At 41.5% G+C, this 22,059-nt stretch overlaps 1 protein-coding gene across 2 annotated transcripts; it reads left to right on the top strand.

Moving 5' to 3' along the window:
• Nucleotides 1-915: 915 nt before the first annotated feature.
• On the top strand, nt 916-22,059 carry CYP2U1 (cytochrome P450 family 2 subfamily U member 1). 2 transcript variants are annotated; one of them, XM_079920567.1, is made up of 5 exons: nt 916-1,671; nt 13,763-14,398; nt 16,578-16,739; nt 17,903-18,070; nt 18,821-22,059. In XM_079920567.1, the coding sequence occupies exons 1-5, from the start codon at nt 1,182-1,184 to the stop codon at nt 18,994-18,996; spliced, it is 1,632 nt and encodes a 543-aa protein (XP_079776693.1). In that variant the 5' UTR covers nt 916-1,181; the 3' UTR covers nt 18,997-22,059. The 2 variants fall into 2 exon arrangements, with proteins under 2 accessions (XP_079776693.1, XP_079776694.1); XM_079920568.1 differs by lacking the exon at nt 18,821-22,059 and having other exon boundaries at nt 16,578-16,809; nt 17,903-18,045.

Genomic DNA, 22,059 nt, shown 5'->3' with positions numbered 1-22,059 from the left:
ATGAAGAGCATGGCAAAAATAGTATTAGAACAGAGTAGATGTGAAATAAAGAATAAAAAGGATCAGAAAATGGGAAACATTTGTTCATTATCATCAGTTACGTTGATTTATACGAGACTGGCCTTTTAGCAGACAGAAAATGGTCTAGTATCGACAATTCTGTGTCAACCTAACATAAAAGAAACCAGAGGATTTAGCCTGTAGAAGACAGAAAAGGGAAGTGCCTACGAGCCATAATTACGGAAAATTAAAGGACTTTGTATTTAAAGCATTACACAATTCTCACTTAAAATCTCAACCTCAGCATAGTTATAATGATATTGTGACCCACTCCTCACCCGATTGATTTTCTTTTTATGTTATTAGCTACTTAAATCCTCCAAGCAAATTTCTGGATTAGGTCTTCGGCTTTACCCAGGCCACACGCTGAAACGGACGCTGAGCTTTCACTCTCCACATAAAAGGGATATTCCCGTGTATGGCAAGTTATAAGAGCTTTACTGCATCACCCCACCCACCCCACTATTCCCCACCCATCCTTTCTCCGGAGCGTTGGCCACCTACATCTACAAATTCTACACATTGCATTTCCATCATCCTGCCGTCAGTGGGTGGAGGAAAGGGTCATTTCTTCCTCCGAATCCCGATTTGGATAAAGCAGTACCCCTGTCTTTTTGCTACCAGGAGATAGGGCGGGGACCCCCCTCGCCCAGCTCAGGGTAGAAGCGCTGGTGTTGAGGCCGAGTCGTACGAGGGGCCTGTTGACCTGGCACGGTTTAAGCATTCAACTGACAAATAACACAAGAAATCCGGTAACCAATCAGAGCGTAAAGGTGTGGTGCGAGCATCTTTTTTTTTCAGGGGCGGTCACAGCCAAGTCTGACCCAGCGGAGGGGCGCGACCCGGATAGGGCGGCCAACTTCCAGACAGCTTGCCCAGCCTGGTCCGCGGACTGCCACAGCCTGGTTGCGAGCGCGTCCCCGTTTCTTCTTGGGCATCGCTGATTGGAGGGGCTGGAGAGGAAGCGGTGGGCGCAGCCAATCCGGAGCGGCCTCCGCCGCTCTCCTCCCCGCCCCCGGGCTTCCAGGGGAGTTGGCCTTAGGGCCGCGCACCGGTGTCTGCGTGTGCTCTCCTGAGGATAGCTGCAGGAGGCCGGGGCTGAGGACTCCGGCGCACAGGCCATGGCTTCCGCCGGGCTGCCCCAGGCTCCCGCCGAGGACTCCCCCTGGCCTCTGCGCCTTCTGCACGCGCCCCCGGGGCTGCTGCGGCTGGACCCCACGGGCGGCGCGCTGCTGCTTCTCGTTCTCGCCGCGCTGCTGGCGTGGAGCTGGCTGTGGCGGCGCCCGAAGCGGGGCATCCCCCCCGGGCCCACGCCCTGGCCCGTGGTGGGCAACTTCGGCTTCGTGCTGCTGCCGCCTTTCCTCCGACGGAAGAGCTGGCCGTACCGGCGGGCAAGGACCGGAGAATTGAATACCTCGGGCCTGGGCGTGCAGTTGCTCCTGGCAGACCTGGCCCGTGTGTACGGCAACATCTACAGCTTCTTCATCGGCCACTACCTGGTGGTGGTCCTCAACGACTTCCACAGCGTGCGCGAGGCGCTGGTGCAGCAGGCCGAGGTCTTCAGCGACCGCCCGCGGATGCCGCTCAACTACATCCTGACCAAGGGGAAGGGTGAGCTGGGCCGCGGCCGCGGGAGCCTTGGGGGTCAGGGGTCACGGGCCGTGTGAGCGCGCGGATGGGGCTGCAGGTGCGCCGGAGCTGGGGGTTCTGTTTCCCCTGCGGCCGCGCGCACCCAACCTGCCTCACACCTGCACCCAGCGCGGGAGGGGGAGGGCGGCGCTGCCTCCCACTCCCGCTGCCTTTGAGATCCCCTGCAGCTGTGATAGGTTCCATCTTTCCAGGAGTATTCGCTCAGGTTCCATCTTTCCAGGAGTATTCGCTCCTTCCCAGAATAAGGCCTCACTCTTCAGAATGTGTTCCCGACGAGAAACTTAGGCCGTGTTAGAAAGAGAGAGGGATATTTACACCTTTTGCGTTTTGGGTGCAAGAGTTTAAGATTATTTCCCCGTAAGATAGGAAGTCCAGAAAACACGATAGGAACTAATTGGCAAACCTAATGTACAATAGGTTTATAGTTTCTGTGATTCCTGCTTATGGAAGGCTAAGTTGGGCAGTTTTGAGCGTTGGTAAACATGTTATCCGCTGCAATAGAATATCACATTTGCCCTTTTTGTTTATCAGTGTTCCCCTTTGTCTTATTGGCTGGCACGGGTCCCAGACTGTGTTTCCGTCTGTGTCAATCCTACTCTTCGGTCAGGTGTTAATTTTTTTTTTTTTACATCTTTATTGAGTATAATTGCTTTACAATGGTGTGTTAGTTTCTGCTTTATAACAAAGTGAATCAGTTATACATAGACACATGTTGCCATATCTCTTCCCTCTTGCGTCTCCCTCCCTCCCACCCTCCCTATCCCACCCCTCTAGGTGGTCACAAAGCACCGAGCTGATCTCCCTGTGCTATGCGGCTGCTTCCCACTAGCTATCTGTTTTTACGCTTGGTAGCGTATATATGTCCATGCCACTCTCTCACTTTGTCACAGCTTACCCTTCCCCCTCCCCGTATCCTCAAGTCCATTCATTCTCTAGTAGGTCTGTGTCTTTATTCCCGTCTTACCCCTAGGTTCTTCATGACATTTTTTTTCTTAAATTCCATATATATGTGTTAGCATACAGTATTTGTCTTTCTCTTTCTGACTTACTTCGCTCTGTATGACAGACTCTAAATGTCTTTCCCTCAGGGAGTTTTTTTCCTCACTTCCGTTCCAGGTAAGTTAGTCTCCCTTGTTAGAACGAGTTTCATTGCACAAGTACTTTTCCTTCACTGCACTTATCAATATTGAGGCTTCATAATTCTGTAACCTTGGCCTGAATGTGAGTCTTCACCACTAGACTGACATCTAGGAAGACAGAGTTATTCCTTGTCCTGCCTGGCACATATAGGAGTCAATAACTATTTATTAAGTAAATGAACTACTACTTCCTCTTCCTGGCATGTGGTATAAAGAGATCCAGGCTTTTCAGAATCTGATGAAGCCAGAATTTTGCAACAGGATTTTAAATGAATAGTAATGATGATCTTAATATTCTAAATGTCCCACTGAAAAATAAATCATACATGTCACAGTTCATACCTTACTCTCTCCGTGTCTTTACACATGCTGCTTCTTCTACCTGGAATTCTCTTCCGTTCTCATGGCTGCCTGGAGAACTCCCACCTCTGCTTTTCTTTTCCTCTCTCTTTTTAAAAAAATTGTGCTGAAATACAAATAACATAAAATTTACCATCTTAATCATTTTTAAGTGTACAGTTTAGTGGCATTAAGTCATTCACATTGTTGTGAAACCATCACCACTATCTCCAGAACTCTTTTCATCTTGCAGAACTGAAAGTTTATACCCATTAAACAAACACTAAAAACCCATTAAACATTTAAAAACTCTCTAACCCCTGGCAACCACCATTCTGTTTTCCGTCTCTGTGAATTTGACTATCCTGGGTACTTTATACAAGTGGAATCATACAACATTTATCCTTTTGTGACTGACGTATTTCACTTAGTATAATGTTTTAAAGTTCATCCATATTGTGGCATGTGTGAGTATTGCTTTCCTTTTTAAGACTGAATACTATTCCGTTGAATGTATGTACCACATTTTGTTTATCCATTCGTCCCCTGATGGATACTTGCATGCTTCCGTCTTTAGACTATTGTGAAAAATGCTGCTGTGAACATGGTATGTCTACAAATATCTGTTGAAGTCCTTGCTTCCAGTTCTTATGGGTGTAAATCCACAAGTGGAATTGCTTGATCATATTATATGTTTAATATTTTTGAGTAACTTCCATACCATTTTCCATAGCAGCTGCACCATGTTACATTCCTGCCAGCAGCAGCCAATGTTTCAGTTTCTCCACATCCTCACCAACACTTGTGTTGTATTTTTTCATACCTGCTTAAATGTCACCTCTCTGAGAATGTGTTCTGTGACCTATTTCTCTATCCTCCCAGGTACAGGTGAGCTACTCTTTTCTCTGTGATACCACTGTTTTCGTTTAAACCCTCATCGCATTCCCTACCAGTCAGTAAGTCTTGTCAGCCTGCTGCAGATGTATCCATGTTCTGTATCCATTCACTTCTCTCCATCTCCATCTCATCCAAGCTACCATCGTTTTTCATTTCTTACTCCAGAAGCCTTTTAACTAGCCTGCTTGCTTCTGCTCTGATCTTTTATCCATACAGCAGCCAAAGGGATTTCTTTAAAAAAAAAAAAATGTGAATCAGAACAAATCATGTCGCTTCCCCCACTGAAACCAGTTGTTTCCGACTCCATACTAGACCTACTGTGCCCCAAAGGATCTGGCCTCTGCCTGCCTTTCTCACTTTATCTCTTTCCACTCTCGCTTTATTGTACATTTCAAGTACAGTGTCTGCTCTGGACACACTAAGCTGATTCCTGGAAGGTTGGTGACTGCCTCAGGCTACTGGGTTTTGTCATCCTTAGGCCTGGGATAACTTAAAAAAATTTTTTTTTAATATTTATTTATTTGGTTGCACTGGGTCTTAGTTGCGGCAGGCGGGCTTCTTAGTTGTGGCACACATGTGGGATCTAGTTCCCTGACCAGGGATCGAACCCGGGCCCCCTGCATTGGGAGCTCAGAGTCCTATCCACTGCGCCACCGGGGAAGTCCCCTGGGATAACTTTTTACTTTGTTTATTCCTTATCATCTCTGAGGCCAGTTGTCACCTTTCACTACTATTTTAGACACTGCCCAATATCACAACTTATTTTATCTCATTTATATTTCACTAACCTCATTCATTAAAAACTTTGAAAGCATTTAGCCTATTACCAACCCCACTTACCATTGGAATGTGAACTCTGTGAGGGCAAGGATCTGGCTCATCTTGTTAACCACTGTATGCCTTCTAATCGGCACAGAGCAGGTAATCAAGAAATGAACGAATGCATGCATACATCTATTGATACATACATACATCTAACATCTGTTAATGCACTTACCACATTATATTGTCACTTTTGTTGCTCATCTGTCTTTTCCTCCTGATTTTTAAAGGTAGGAATTAGATTTTCTTCTTCGAAGTCCTTCTTGGTGGGTGTATAGTTTGGTTAAGAATCTGTAAGGCAGTTTCTGAGTATTAGTTGGATCACAGTTTATTATTGGATCCCTCCTTATTTTGTAAAGTCCTGGGAGCCTGGGGTAATCTGGTGCTTCAGCATCTCAACTAAAGCATTAATTCCTCCAAGAGACAGTTAGGACTATTTAGGTGATGCTGCTCTTGTATTCTGGTGGATATGTGTTGGGCAAATGTGCTGTAAGAAATTTATGTTGCTGGTGAAAGTGATTGGCAGGAGAAAGTAAAGCAAGAACCATATGTCACAAGGAAAATGCTTGTTGATTTAACTTGGAATAAAGAACAGGCCATCTGAATAGGAAAATGTAGATAGTCAAGGAATCGTTTCAAGGGTGAAAAATAAAAGGGGAGAATGTGAGTTTATTTCAAGATGCCCATCGAAGGATGAAGAAGCAGATGAGTTCTGGGTAGCCGTCATAGATCAAGAATTGGATGGCATAGTCATCCTGAAGAAGATAGGCCACAGGAGTGAAAGGCTGAGCGGCTCAGCTCAGCAAGATGTGAGGAGTGCCCGCGCCACCTTCAGTGCTGTTTCCAGTGGCAAGATTGTAAAATGGGAAGTTGTCCAGAAGCAGGATGCATAGACTCTAAGAGAAAGAAAAGTGATATTAAGAATTAGAGGCCAATAATGTTATTAAATGTTTATATTTATTTTTATAAGATATTTGTAAAAGAGTTTTGCTGCTAAAGTTGATGAGACTCGAAGAGAAGGAATATTTCATGACCAGTGATGTGCTGGAAATAGTTCACTTAACACATTGCCATCAAGTTCTAGAATGTAGGGAGGTTATTTATTATATTTAAGTTTTTCAAATTATCATGCTTATACAAGTTGATATTCTTTTTAAGCATGAAAATTATAGTAAGGTAGATAGGCCAGAAAGATGTTCTACATTAGGTATGCCCATCATACTTATTCGTCCATCTGATTCTGTTCCTGAGCAGGAATAGTTAATAAAGTTACAAAGTCAGATTAAGAGGTACAAACTACTATGTATAAAATAAATAAGCTACGGGGGTATGTTGTACATCACAAGGAATATAGCCAATGTTTTATAATAACTTTAAATGGAGTATAATCTAAAAATTTTGAAACAGTCTTATATGCCTGAAACTAATATAATATTGTAAATTAACTATACTTCAATAAAAAAAATACTTACAAAGTCAGAGCCAAGGCTACCAAAAGAGTACTTTAAGTGTGGTCTGTTTCTTCTCAAAGGTTTATGCACATCACATTTTTATTATTAAATATTTCAAATATAAAGTGAAGAGAGTAATATAAACTCATTCATCACTGTTCACATTTGCTTCAGATTCATAAACAGTGCATAACTTTATTTGGTATGTTTTTTAAAACCTTACATATGTCATATATTTATAAAGTATCTTTCTACCTCTAGCTTTTGTAATTTATCTATTTCCCTGTTGATAGAAATTAGATTACTTCTAATTTTGAGAGATTTCTAGAAACTTGGAGCAAGAGTCAGAGGAAATTGCAAAGACATGAAAATGGGAGGCAAAAGGAAATTTTGAAGAACTTTAGAAGTACAGGATAGACCAGTCAGGATTGACTACCTCGAAGGGGTACAAGATACAAAATGAAATTAGGAAATAAAGATAGAAAGTGAAAGTTCATTTGAGCAATTTGAAAATAAATGAGGAAAACGAGATAACTGAATCTTGTAGTAAATGCAGTAAAGTACATATTTTAAATAGTTACATGCTCATTTCAAGAAGGCCTGAATTCCCACTAAGAGGGACACTTATATGACCCTATGGAAGGGAAGGGCAAATATAATCAGTGGATAACACTTTCTCTGCTTCAAGAGAAAGAAAACGTATGTGTGATTAATGTAGAATTGCATCAAATTTAATGTATTTTAACTATTTTTATTTTAGTAATATATGTTGCTTATTGTAAAACATGGAACAGGAGTAAAAGAATTCCTTTTAATTCTTTTAAAAAATAATTGAAAATCATCTGTGATCAGTGTTATTTTGAGATAGCCACTATTAACATTTTTATGTATCACCTTTGTTTTAGTCTGTTTGAGCTGCTGTAACAGAGTTCCATGGGCTAGGTGGCTTATAAACAACAGAATTTATTTCTGGAGTCTGAGCGTTCAAGATCAAGGTGCCAGCTGATTGGGGTCTGTTGAGGGCCAGCTTCCTGACTCACAGACAACTGTCTGTAACCTCACATGGTGAAGGGAGCAAGGGAGATCCCTGGGGCCTCTTTTATAAAGGCACTAATCCCATTCATGAGGGCTCCATCCTCATGACCTAACCACATCCTAAAGATTACTTTCAAATACCATCACACTGGGCATTAGGATTTAACATGAATTCTGAAGGGACACATTCAATCTGTGGCAGCCTTCTAGTATTTTTTTTTTCTATATGTACAGGTAATTTAAAAAATATATTTGCTTCCTTGAAATGGAAACATATTCTTCACACTCTTTAAAATTATTTTTATCACTTAAAGTATTATGAATATTTTTCCATATTATTGAATTTTCTACAAAGTTCTTAAAAACTGTACAATATTCCTTTGTGAGAATGTATCATAGTCAATTTAGCCTATCCTTTGTTTGGTTTGAGGTAGATTTTTGTTGCAGCCGTCTAGCACCTAGTCCTCTGACAAGAGCACCCTCTTCTTCTGAGTAACTCTGGCTCCACCACCCTTTTGTATCCATTAACTGTGGTTGGAATGGGAGATGCCATATCTTTACATGAATTCCCCTCCCTGACCACAGTGATTAGTCAGGGGATAGACCCCTGATCAAAGGTGATTTGATCAGAATATCTCACCTCTTTGTGATGGTAGTGAGTCTGTGGGCTGGACACAACTCAAAAGTTCATAGCTACAGATCGATCCACACATAGTTTTGGGGTAAGAATTGATACTTGTGGCATAGTTTGGAAACCTCAAGCCAAATAATAAATGTAAAGTATTCCAAATTGGTATCAACATGGAATACATGACTGAAACATCTGAGTCCTTCCCCAGCGTTTTTCAGGTTAGAACTAGAGAATAAAGGGCTTTAGAGAGCTTTTATCTCCCGTGGTGAAAATGGGAGAATGGGCATCTCAAGATAGCTCCCAGTTCTTGGAAAAGCTGGTTCACAGTAGGAAAGAATGAAGTCAGTCAGGAAGAAAGAAGTGAAAAATAGGTGCAGAGAGGAGTTCAGTGGCATTTAGTCTTCTCCAAGGTGGTAACACCCAGCTCTTCCTGCTTTTTGGTTCCATCCACAGCCTAACTGGCCTTTTTGCCAGACTCACTTGAGGGTATGTTTTTGTCATCTCCAAACAATAGTCCTGGTTTTTGCTTTGGAGCCATGTTTATTTTTCAGTGTTATTATCCTCCTTGAGATGAAGTCTTTGTATACATCCATTGTATACATTCAGGGCTAAGAATGGAGATGTCAGCAACTACAGGGTATGCCTGAACCTCTTCCAAACACTCCAAGACTCTAAGCCAGCGGTCCTCGGCCTTTTTGGCACCAGGGACCAGTTTCGTGGAAGACAGTTTTTCCACAGATGGGGGGGCGTGGTATGGTTTCAGGATGATTCAAGCACATTACATTTATTGTGCATTTTATTTCTATTATTATTACATTCTAATATATAATGAAATAATTATACAACTCACCAGGAGGCAGAGCTCAGGCAGTAATGCAAGCGATGGGGAGCAGCTGTAAATACAGGTGAAGCTTTGCTCACTCACCCACCGCTCACCTCCTGCTGTGCGGCCCGCTTCCTAACAGGCCACAGACCGATATCGGTCCGTGGCCTGGGGGTTGGGGACCCCTGCTTTAAGCCATTCTGGCTTCATGACATGGATATTTTGTAACGTTTGAAACCCTGAGGCCATTAATTCTGTCCCTGCCTCTCATCCCTGGCATTCTCAGGCACTGTCTCCTTGGTCAAGTCTTATCTTGCACTTCATACCTGTCAGATTGTTGTCGAATACCTAATGCCCAGATATTAGTCTCTTTTGAGAAGCCTCCCTCCATTTCCTTGCCTTATCTAAACCTGAATTTTTCCCTGAAGATAATTCAGCCCTCTTGAAATACTGTACCCTCTTTAACTTCCCCCAAGTTCTTTATTTTTCTAAAATGTGCCTTCATACACATCCTTATTTACAAATGAAGTATCGCTCAGATGTCCTCTCTGAGAAGTACTGCTTTCCCTCAGCTGACATGGTGCTTTTTCCTTTGTCTACATTGCAACTTCAATACACCTCCAACATACAACATTTAATACAATGCATTCCAACAATGCAACATTCAATATAGTCCAACATAACAACATTCGATACTGTACATCCCAACAGTGCAACTTCAGTACAATCCAACATATAACACTCAATACCGTACAGTCCAACAATGCAGCATTCAATACCATGCATTCCAACTGTGCAACTTTAGTGCAATCCACCATACAACATTCAATACAATATGCAACTTCAATACCGTCTAACATACAACAGTGTATTAGAGTTGTTGGTTTATCCAGCTCCTCACAAAACTGGAAGCATCTCGAGAACAAAGACTGTGTCTTTTAAATCTGTATGCCCTTAGTATCTGGCATGTAGGGGACTGTAAGTAAATATTGAAAAAACTAATAGAAAGAAGACATTTATTTCTAAATTTGAGTGTACCTAACAATGTTGTCTAGCATACATATGTACCTAACAAGGTAGATATATACACTTTTTAATACATTTTAATTTTATATATTTATATATCTTAATTTTAAAATATTTTATATATTATGTATAAATATCTATATAGCCATGATATATATCTATAAGTAACAAAAACTTACAGAACTGAAAAAAGGAATTGACAAATGCACCATTAGTGCAAATTATTTTAACGTAAGTATTTGAATAGTTGATAGATCAGGCAGATAAAACTTTGGCAGGGATAAAGAAGATTTGATTCTGACAGTTCTGTAGCTTTCTCTGTTGGAAAGAGGGCCCTATACCCAACAATTGCTTATATAAAAATTCTTCTCAATTTTATTTGGAAATTTTATTAAAATTGATCACATACTAGACTAAAAAGCTAGCCTCATCAATGTCAAAAATCATCATACTTCCCTGGTGGCGCAGTGGTTGAGAGTCCGCCTGCCGATGCAGGGGACATGGGTTCGTGCCCCAGTCTGGGAAGATCCCACATGCTGTGGAGCGGCTGGGCCTGTGAGCCATGGCCGCTGAGCCTGCGCATCCGGAGCCTGTGCTCTGCAATGGGAGAGGCCACAACAGTGAGAGGCCCACGTACCGCAAAAAAACAAAAAGAAAAACAAACAAAAATCATCATAAGCCAAATTAATCTAGGTGGCAAAAGAGAATCATAATAGAAAAAAATGTTTATACTTTTTTTAAAAAGATTTATTTTATTATTTACTTATTTATTTTTGGCCGTGTCAGTTCTTAGTTGCAGCATGAGGGCTCTTCGTTGCGGCGTGTGGGCTTCCCTCTAGTCCTGGCGTTCAGGTTTTCTCTCTCTAGTTGTGGTGCACAGGCTCCAGGGCACATGGGCTCTGTAGTTGTGGAGCGAGGGCTCCAGAGCGCGTGGGCTCTGTAGTTTGCAGCACGCAGGCTCTCTGAGGCGCGCGAGCTCAGTAGTCGTGGCGCGCATGCTGCGTGCTTAGTTGCCCCGTGGCATGTGGGATCTTAGTTCCCTAACCAGGAATCAAACCAGCATCCCCTGCATTGTAAGGCGGATTCTTTACCACTGGACCACCAGAGAAGTCCCCAAATTTTTATACTTAAAATGCATTGAAAAGACATGCACACAGTACTGGTGGACTGCAGCTAAAGTGGTACCCAAAGGCAATTGTACAACCTTAACTATCCTTTATTAGGATAAAGGTCTGAAAATTAGTTAGATAGCTAATTTTATATATCTGAAAAAGAACAAAAGAATAAAGGTAAGGAAAAAAGAAGAACATGCCATTATAATTATAGACAAATTCTTCCAGAGAGAAGGAATACACCATGGCTCATTTTAGGAGGTGAGTATATCCAGACAAATACATTATGAGAAAGGAAATTTATAGTCCATTTTCATGTATGAACATGAATTTTTAAAAACTTAACATATTAGGAAACCAAATCCAACAATGTCTTTAAAAAAGCATAAAAATATCATAACCAAAGTTGGATTTATTCTTGGATTACAGGTAAGTCCAATTATAAAGAAGACAATTTTCAAATTAATCTGTAAGTTAAATGCAATTCCCATCAAAATCTCAAAGGTGCTTTTTTAAAAATAGAACTTGACAAGCTGATTAAAGTTTGATAAATATGAGTAAAGAGCCAAGAGTAATCAAAAAACAATTTTGAAAAAGAACAAGGTGGTGGCGGTGGGGACTTCCCTAGTAAATATTAAGACTTACTATAAAGTCTATTTAGATCTTATTATAGAGTAACAATAGTTAAGACAGTGTGCTTTAAGCACAGTCATAAATAAATATACCAGTGTACAATATAGCAGACTAGAAAACCTATAACCTGAGCTGCCTGTGTACAGCAAATGTTGTAGATCAGTAGAGAAAAGGAGAGGCTGTTTCATAAATGGTGCTTGAACAATAGGCTATCAAAATAGGGAGAAAAGTGGATTCCTTCTTCACAATAAGTAGGAATACCTAACATAAATATAAATTCCAGGTAGGTTATAGAGACTTAAATGTGAAAAAGCAAGATTTTTAAATTTTACAAGAAAGTAGAGAATGTATTTATAAACCTGTGGAAGGAAAAAATTTCTAAAGTAAGACATGCAGCACAAATCACTAAGAAAAAGATTGAGAAATGGAACTACCTTTAAAGCATGTTTATCAAGTAATAGCATTAAAACATGAAAAAGCAATTCACATGATAAGAGATAATGTCTGCTATGCATGTAGAATATATAAGAAGAAGAAAATTGCACAGTTATTAAGTACAAATCACAGAATAAGAAACCTGGCCAGTAACCATATGAGAAGCTGCTCCAACCCACTGTAACAATCAGGGAAATGCACATAAAAATCAGATGAGATGCGTTTCAGCCCTCTGATTGGCAAAAATAAAACGTTGATGACTAAAATTGATAGTAACTATTTGACAAGAGATCATTCATGTACTTCTGGTGTACTCTCCACTTTGGAGAAGAATTTGATAATGTCTAGTCCCATTGAAGGTGTACATATTTTATGACGCATCAATGCACTCTTAGCAATGTCTTCAAAATTCTGATGGAGGGGAAAATGTACAATAAATACATTTTCGAAAAATGTTTAGAAATTTGCCTCTGATGCGTCCTTTCCCAGGAACCTATTAGAGGATGGCCGTCAGCAAAATACAGGAGTGAAATAAGGTAAAGACATAGAATCCAGGAAATGAATTCAATACAGGAGGGTCAAAAAAATTTTCTAAATGATGTCAAATGGAAGTCACAAAACACCTGAACAAAAGGCCTAGAAAGCAACATCAGATTTGAGCAGATGTGTGGAATATTCGAGGCAGGAAAATGGACGTGACAGGTCATCCAATACATTTGACCATGTGGCTGTTTCTATTGAGAGTCATTTTATATAGGTATCAAAGATTGTGAGAAGACATAACCACCGAGAGAGGTCTTTATTTCATTCTCAGCTGTATTCACAGCATCCCAGTGTCTAGCACATAGTAGGCATTCAGAAATATTTGTTAAATGAATGAAGCATGTCCTTGAAGGTAGCAGGAATGAAGTGGATGTAAAATGGAAGGAGGAGAGCTGGCTGAAACAATAAAGCACACCATGGAAAAGAGAATGAAGTAAGTGACAGGAAACAAGGAAAATTTGAGAACAATCTGATACAACATCTGGGAGCAATTCTTTTGGGTTTGATGGTGGAAGATGTATAACATAAGTGAGAATCAAATAAGATGTAGTTGTGAATGCCCTTGAGTTCAGATGTTTTTAAATTAGGGCTGTTTGCAACTACAGACATTTTAGATTACCTGCCAGTTATTTGATCCAAACTTTGATGGCCAATGGGCTGTTGATTTATTCATTTCATATTTAACAATCTCCTCCTTTGTACACAGCACTATGCCAGAAGTTTGGATTTTAATGATGAGCAAAATCAGATATTGTCCCTGCCCTCATGTGCAATCTGTTAACCGTGCTTATCCTTCTGTTCACATTTATCTAGCCTGAAATATTTTCTTAGTCTGTATTCACTCTTATGAAAATAAGGTTTTGAAATTTACACTAACTCTAGAAATGGAAACTCGTTTCATTTCACCAGGAGTTAGTATATATAATAATAAGCTTTATAGAAAATTTTCCTAATCAAATTGGATATGACTTTTGTTATTATAAACATACACTATCTTGATAACTAAATTTTGCTAGTCATTCTTGGCTGGTGATCTTTATCTGTTCGTATATGACCTTTGCACAAGTGACTTGAGAAATACAAATACCCTTCATGGTTGGTCCTGTTGAGTATTAATTATCAAGCATTGCTCTTTCTTACCTTCTTTCCTTGGTGTCCTTTTGCAGGGATTGTATTCGCACATTATGGTCCAGTCTGGAGACAACAGAGGAAGTTCTCTCATTCAACTCTTCGTCATTTTGGCTTGGGAAAGCTTAGCTTGGAGCCCAAGATTATTGAGGAGTTCAAATATGTGAAAGAGGAAATGCAAAAGAATGGAGAAGTCCTCTTCAATCCTTTCCCCATTGTCAACAACGCTGTCTCTAACATAATTTGCTCTTTGTGCTTTGGCCAGCGGTTTGATTACACCAATAGTGAGTTTAAGAAAATGCTTAATTTTATGTCACGAGCGTTAGAAATCTGTCTGAACACCCAGCTCCTCTTGGTCAACATATGCTCGTGGCTTTATTACCTTCCCTTTGGACCATTTAAGGAATTAAGACAGATTGAAAAGGATTTAACTATTTTCCTTAAAAAAATCATCGAAGACCATCGAGAGTCTCTGGATGTAGAGAATCCTCAGGACTTCATAGACATGTATCTTCTCCATGTGGAGGAGGAGAGGAAAAATAATAGCAATAGTAGTTTTGATGAAGATTACTTATTTTATATCATTGGCGATCTCTTCATTGCTGGCACTGATACCACAACTAACTCTTTGCTTTGGTGCCTCCTGTATATGTCACTGAACCCCGACATACAAGGTAATAAACAGATGTTTCCTTTATTCATGGCAAAACCAGGATATATTTTTTTTCATTTCCATTTAAATCAGCAACCTTTGTGATCCTGTGGCTCCTGTCAGTAAGCAATGTCTTCAGGCTGGAAAACAAAATGGAAATACTTGCATCTCATAGGGAATGGGTAAGGTGTTAACAACGAAACTCCAAGTTTCTAGACAGTGGCACTAAGATCACAGCTTGCTTGAATCTGCTTTAAATCTCTACAGGTCTGATTCTGTGTGAAATCTATGATGAAGAAAGAACTTTAGAGAAGACTATTTTAGAGTTGAAGAGAGTCATAGTGATCATCTGAACCCATTCATCTTTTTTGAAGATGAGACCAGAGGCCCAGAGAAGTTCTGTGATTTTCACAAGGTCACGGAGCTAGTTCCGCCACATCAATACCAATAGGTAGTGAATTTCAGTGGAAGTTCATAGTGGAAGGATACAGGAGAGAATAGTGTATTCATTTTCCGTTGCTCCTACAACGAATAACCACACACTTAGTGACAACACACATTTGTTATGTTACAGTTCTATACATTAGAAGTCTGACACATGTCTCAGTGAACCAAAATCAGGATGTTGGCAGGGCTGCGTTCTTTTCTGGAGGCTCTGGAGGAGAATCCATCTCCTTGCCGTTTGCGGCTTCCTTGGCTCGTGGCCCCCTTGCTCTATCTTTGAAGCCAGCAATGTTGCATCTCTCTGACCATTCTTTCATAGTCATATCTCCCTCTGACTCTAAACCGGGAAAAGTTTCCAATTTTTTTTTTTTTTTTTGGCTGCATCGGGTCTTCGTTGCTGTGCGCGGGCTTTCTCTAGGTGTGGTGAGCTGCGGCTACTCTTCGTTGCGGTGCGCGGGCTTCTCATTACGGTGGCTTCTCTTCTTGCGGAGCACAGGCTTTAGGCGCGCGGGCTCGGCAGTTGCTGTGCACAGGCTCTAAGGCGCGTGGGCTTCAGTAGTTGTGGCTCGCGGGCTCTAGAGCGCAGGCTCAGTAGTTGCGGCGCACAGGCTTAGTTGCTCTGCAGCATATGGAGTCTTCCCGGACCAGGGCTCGAACCCATGTCCCCTGCATTGGCAGGCAGATTCTTAACCACTGTGCCACCAGGGAGGTCCCAGTTCTCCAATTTTAAAACCCATGTTATTAGGCTGGACACACCCAGAAAATCCAGCATAATCTCCCCATCACAAAGTCCTTAATTTAATCACATCTGCAAAGTCCCTTTTTACCAAATAAGGTAGCATATTCACAGGTTCCAGGGGATTATGGCGTGGACATCTTTGAGGGGCCATTTCCTGCCTACTATAGATGGGATTGTGCCTACCTATATTCATTAACTATTGATGAGTAACAAATTATCCCAAAATTTAGCATCTTAAAACAACAACCATTTATAATCTCACATAGTTTCTGAGGATCAGGTATCCAGGAGCAGCTTAGCCTGGATGGTCTGGCTTAGGATTTCTCACGCAGTTGTAATCAAGATGTTGGCCTGGGGCTACAAACATCTATAGACTTGACTGGGACTGAAGGATCCACTTGCAAGATGACTCATCCACGTGGCGGCTGGCTGCAGGTCTTGCCACTTGGAACTTTCCGTAGGGCTGCTTTACTGGCAGCTGCCTTCCCCCAGAATGAATGACCCTAGAGAGTAAGTGGCCAAGACAAAAGCCATAGTGTCTTTTATAACCTAAGCTCAGAACGGTCATGCCATTGCTTCTCCTTTATTCTGTCGGTCACATAGACCAATTTGGAACAGAGTGGGAGGGGATGGCACGAAGTTGGGAACACCAAGAAGTGGGGGTCACTGGGGGTCATGTTGGGCTACCACACATTGTCACAGGTAAAAGCTTAGAGTCAATCAGATGTTGATACGAGAGAATGATTCCAAGTGCTCCTGAATCCAGAGTGCTTTCCCCTTTGCCACTCTGTCTGTTCTGCCATCGTCCTTCAGAATCCCAGGCTGGTACAGGGTCCCTGGGACCAGCTGCCTCCACTGGAATATCTGATCAGTGTTTCACTTCACTGAGGCCAAGTCAGGCCTGTGCTGCCGACTTATCAGCTGTGTGGATATGGTGATGGGAAGAGTGTATGGGAGGGCAGTCTCTCCTGGCTTATCTTTTGGATTATGCTTTCCTTTTTTTTTTTTTTCTGTATAGAAAAGGTTCATGAAGAAATTGAAAGGGTCATTGGTGGTGACCGTGCCCCCTCCCTCACTGACAAGGCCCGGATGCCCTACACAGAAGCCACCATCATGGAGGTGCAGAGGCTGAGTGTGGTGGTGCCACTGTCCATCCCTCACATGACCTCAGAGAAAACAGGCAAGTCCAGGGCCTTCCTCCTTGGAACGCCCTCGAGGGAAGCCCGTCCCCTTCATCCAGAGGACTTGAGGTGAGGTTGTGGCAAGCGTTTGTTGTCATGGATAATCAAATGACCAGAGGATGCTTCCGCCTCAGCTGTCCCTTATTTGGTGTACTGGCTGGCGTTCCAGCCCTGCTTGTTTGGTAAATAGCTCTCTAGCCTTCAGAGCGTGCACACTTACACTGGTCAAATTATGCTGCCGTTTAAGGTGGCTGTACTGGCAGAAAAAAACTCCAGAATTAACAAAGGCCCCTCTCTGTCCTCCTGTTCTTGGAGGCCCGAAGAGCTAGCCTAATTATGAAATTAAGGAGTTTAACTGGGAATTATTCTACTTCAATTTTTGCGGTTCTGCAACTGAAGCACAAATATTAAAGAATTAGAAGAGCCCATCTGATTCTGAAGGCACATGTTTCAGCCTTTCACCTGCAGTGACCTTGACATTTAGGCACTCAGACTCACTGTAAGCATCCCTCGTAACAAGGAGTTTTCGTCCTCCGGAGATAGCCCATGATGAAATGGGCTTAAATCTAGTTATAAGACAGTTGTAGGAGGCAATCACTTATAAATGACATTGGATCACTTAACAGTTTCTTTGGTGTAAACTAAATATAAGGTGTGTGCAGTATCCTTGGGGCATTGTTTAAAGTGCATATGAACTTGTCAGCTGGTATGAACCAGCATTGACTTCCCTGTACATCCCTTTACCTTAGTTTACCTTCTTCATTGTATTGTGTCACATAAAAGACTGGGAACTGTAAAATTGTATACAAGTATTAGGAATTTGTAATTCTTTGGGAAAGTTAACCTGAAATGCCTTATGATTCCCGTTTTAATGTTTTCTCTTAATTGTAATGTTTTTATCATTTGATTTAATTGATTAACTCAACATCCATCAGAGCAACTCCTGTGCCCTGTGTCAGGCTGGGTCCTGGGAGGGTATGGAGAGGATGCCAGTTGATAAGGTTTTGCCTCTGCCCTCAAGTACCTCAGCAAATTAAGAAGCTAGATATGTAACTAGTTTTTGTTTGTTTGTTTGTTTGTTTTTTTAGAGAGTGATGTTTACCAAGAGTTATCAGTAAAAGCATGTTGAATGATACAGTGGTTTCGTTTTGTTTTGTTTTAGTGCTCCAAGGGTATACCATTCCTAAAGGCACGATAATATTACCCAACTTGTGGTCAATACACAGAGACCCAGCCATTTGGGAGAAGCCAAATGATTTCTACCCTAATCGATTTCTGGATGATCAAGGACAACTTATTAAAAAGGAAACATTTATTCCTTTTGGGATAGGTCAGTTAAACTTTTATTTTCTTAATGGCATAATTTTAAAAAGAAACAGAACCAAAAGAATCTTTTATTATTTCATGATACTCTTTTAAAAATGTTTCTTTCTTGGCAAGCTAATATAAGAGAGAAATAACTTAGATAATGCATCTCCACTATGTTTATTTCAGATTTTAAAAACAAAGTGAAAGCAATTGGTTTTAAATCTTTAAATATGACTAGAAATCTTCCTTTTTGAGTTGTCCAGGTGATTGTTTGAGTCCCAGGGAACTGTTGGAGTTAAGAGCAGCTTTTGACCTGCCTGAATGGTGGGTGAGAGGGTGGGCTCTCTAATCTCACCAGTCCCTCTTTTAGGTTCCTAGATTAGGGCAGGTAGGCTTCTTTCTATAGAAAAGGAATGCTCCAGAGATTCTTATTTGATATCTTTTCTCCTTAATCTTTCAGATAAGAGCAAGGAAAGAGATAAGTCAGTATGGAGGAGACAAGGTAGCCCACCTCATTGGCTCCGTCTCTAGTTCCTATCTAGAATGTGGATAGATTTTTATGAGTAGGAGTTAAAATGTGAACTTGGTATGCAAAAATTCTGATCAGCATAGACTGTGGGAAGCCACGGGGTATATGTGGCAATTTTATTTCAAAACTCTCTATGTCTGCCTTTAAAACACTCAATTTAGAAATTTCATAAATTTATCCCTTTTGAGGTAGGAAAAGGGCCGGTATTATAATCCTTACCTTTTTTCCTGGTCTCATTTTTAGGGAAGCGGGTATGTATGGGAGAGCAGCTGGCAAAGATGGAATTATTCCTGATGTTCGTGAGCCTCATGCAGAGTTTCACATTTGCTTTGCCTAAGGACTCGAAGCCGATCCTGACTGGGAAATATGGTCTAACTTTAGCCCCACATCCGTTTAATATAATCATTTCAAAGAGGTAAAGAACATCTCCAGGAAGAGATGGTGCAGAGAATGTAAATACATGTCCTTCTAAACAGATTCTTCCTTTTGTAATTGACAGCGGATCCAGCAATTCTGCAAGTCTAGGTTAGGCTTGGATTAGAGAGAGATTGGAAAGAGGGTAGAGCACGTGGGACCTTTCGTCTCGGAGGGTTCCTCAGAAGGAAACTTCAGCCATTTTAGTAATGCACGTGACTTGGGGGATGGTGACGAAAGTACTGGATTTGGAAGCAGGGGATCCGGATTTTATTCCCAGCAGCCTCCACCAATGAGCATTTCTTCTCATCCCTCAGTGCCTCAGTCATTCCACGTGGAAAATGACGGTAACAAAATTTGACTTCTCTCTCTGTCTTGGCATGAATGATGGTCAAACGCTCCATCTTTTCTGACATCACCAAAGCACTGTTAAGCTCTGGAGAACAAATTCAGGAGGAGGAGGAAGACCTACCTGTTTAAGACCCATGACAACATGAAAGTGGTGTTCAGACTTGAATACTTCATCAGAGAAGGATGTGGGTTTAGGGGACAATGAATTAGAGCTTTTCTTATTTATTTATTTTTTTACTTAATTTCTTTTTGGCTGTGTTGTGTCTTCGTCACTGCGTGGGCTTTCTCTAGTTGCGGTGAGCAGGGGCTACTCTTCATTGCCGTGCGTGGGCTCCCATTGCGGTGACTTCTCTTGTTGCGGGGCACAGGCTCTAGGGCACACGCGGGCTCAGTAGTTGTGGCGCACGGGCTTAGTTGCTCTACGACATGTGGGATCTTCCTGGACCAGGGCTCGAACCCGTGTCCCCTGCATTGGCAGGCAGATTCTTTTTTTTTTTTCTAATTTTTTTAAAATTTATTCATTTATTTTTGGCTGTGTTGGGTACTCATTGCTGCACGCGGGCTTTCTCTAGTTGTGGCGACCGGGGGCTACTCTTTGTTGAGGTGCACAGGCTTCTCGCTGCAGTGGCTTCTCTTGTTGCGGAGCATGAGCTTTAGGTGCGCAGGCTTCAGTAGTTGTGGCACGTGGGCTCAGTAGTTGTGGCTCATGGGCTCTAGAGTTCAGGCTCGGTAGTTGTGGCGCATGGGTTTAGTTGCTCCGCGGCACGTGGGATCTTCCCAGACCAGGGCTCGAACCCATGTCCCCTGCGTTGGCAGGTGGATTCTTAACCACTGTGCTGCCACCAGGGAAGCCCTAGAGCTTTTCTTGACACAGATCTTATGTCGGTTTTGGAGGACTTGTTTTGTTATTATCTTTTCGTTTATGATTTTAGTTTTTACTTTTTGTAGACATGCGATGAAGTGGACCCTTGTTTAGTATGTTGAGGAAAGGTTATTGTCTGAATGTATACATCTGCCTTCTATTTCAGCTACATGAACAGTGAGCCTAGCTGAAGAAGTGGCTTCATGGCAGAATTCCTTTCTGCTGTGTTTACTCACAAGGATGTAGCTCTGGCTTCTGACTTGAGCCCTGAATAGTGAGCTCTGGAATTTTAATACTGAGATTTATGAGAAAAGGATTCAAACTGTACTGAACATTCCTTAACCGTTCTTCCTGCCACCAGGCCTAATGTATCTCATCCTTGAAGACTTGCAAAGACAGGAAGGCATTCTTAATTTTTTTAAGATAACTAAATTGTTTCTTAATAAATAAACTCCCTCTAAAAGAACAGTTCTCAAAAAAGGTAATGACGTCTTTCAGGGGATATTTGGAAATATGTGGGTGTGTTTTCAGTTATCACAGTGATGGGGGTGCTAATGGCTTTTTTGTTGCCATGAGGCCAGGATGCTAAATGTCTGAGCAGTCCTAGACAATGAAGAACTGACCTGCCCAAAGAGAACATGCTCCAAAAGTGGCTAGCCCTTTTCTTTATTCTCCCATTATACTCCTTATATAGAAAGATTGTGATAATAATATAAGCAACTGTACTTTTGAGCCTTTCCTCATGCTGGCACCATACTTTATGCTTTACTTGTGTGCTTACATAATTCTTAAAGAATGTTTAGTAAGAGGATGCCATTCTGTAGCTGATGGAGCTCAGGCTTAGAGAAGTTACGGCCTACATGTAGTTGAAAAGTACCGCTGTGCATTTCAAACCTACCAGTCTTTGTAACTGGAGAGTTCTTCCTGTACCACGTCTCTATACTGCCCTCTGCATTTTCAATATGGATAAATGAAATACAGGCCAGTCTTTAGGTGCCTTGAGGATTTTTGTTAATTAAAAAAGAAAAACTAAGAACGAAATGCATAGGCACTGTGAGTGAATGGAGAGGTTGTTATAGAGACTTTATTTATTGTTTATTAATTAATTTTTATTTTTGGCTGCATTGGGTCTTCTTTGGTGTGCGCAGGCTTACTCTAGTTGCGGTGAGCGGGGGCTACTTCTCATTGCGGTGGCTTCTCTTGTTGCGGAGCGTGGGCTTCAGTAGTTGTGGCACGTGGGCTCAGTAGTTGTGGCTCACGGGCTGTAGAGCGCAGGCTCAGTAGTTGTGGCGCACAGGCTTAGTTGCTCTGTGGCATGTAGGATCTTCCTGGACCAGGGCTTGAACCCGTGTCCCCTGCATTGGCAGGCAGATTCTTAACCACTGTGCCACCAGGGAAGCCCCTGGAGACTTTAGATGGATGATGTATGTGTGGATTATCGTGTACCATGTGCAGGGTAGTTTGTTCTGATCTGGAATTTCATACGCTGCGGAATTGCACTAATAACTTTGCATTAGCAAGTTTATTACTCTTCGATTTATACATGCATTTTCGGTACCCCCTAACCAAACAGTTTGTAGCTAACTTGAGAAAAAAACTCTTCTGTGAGATTATGTTGAAATCAGATGTTTATTAAACTTTAAAATGTAATGCCTTAAACTGTAGCACTTTTAAAACATCTGTTTATGGCAAATCACTGAAAGGACTGTTAATGCTTCCCTTGCACATGTTGATATTTTACGATTTTTTACTTTATGATGTATTTGAAGTGTAAAAATAATAGTACTTTGTTTTATAAGTTTGCCTAATACCTACTTTTTAGTCCTCATCATTAGCATGATTTTTGATGCTTACA

The sequence above is a fragment of the Stenella coeruleoalba genome, assembly GCF_951394435.1.
Source record: "Stenella coeruleoalba genome assembly, chromosome: 4".
NCBI lineage: Eukaryota > Metazoa > Chordata > Mammalia > Artiodactyla > Delphinidae > Stenella > Stenella coeruleoalba.
Note: the sequence above shows the minus strand (reverse complement) of the source record. Positions and strands in the feature narration are given on the sequence as shown.

Excerpts from the sequence above, each read along its gene's own strand:
- CYP2U1 (XM_079920567.1), top strand. The coding sequence starts at position 1,182 with ATGGCTTCCGCCGGGCTGCCCCAGGCTCCCGCCGAGGACTCCCCCTGG. Across the intron at positions 14,399-16,577 it reads ACTGAACCCCGACATACAAG|AAAAGGTTCATGAAGAAATT; the intron begins GTAATAAACAGA and ends TTTTCTGTATAG. Across the intron at positions 16,740-17,902 it reads CATGACCTCAGAGAAAACAG|TGCTCCAAGGGTATACCATT; the intron begins GCAAGTCCAGGG and ends GTTTTGTTTTAG.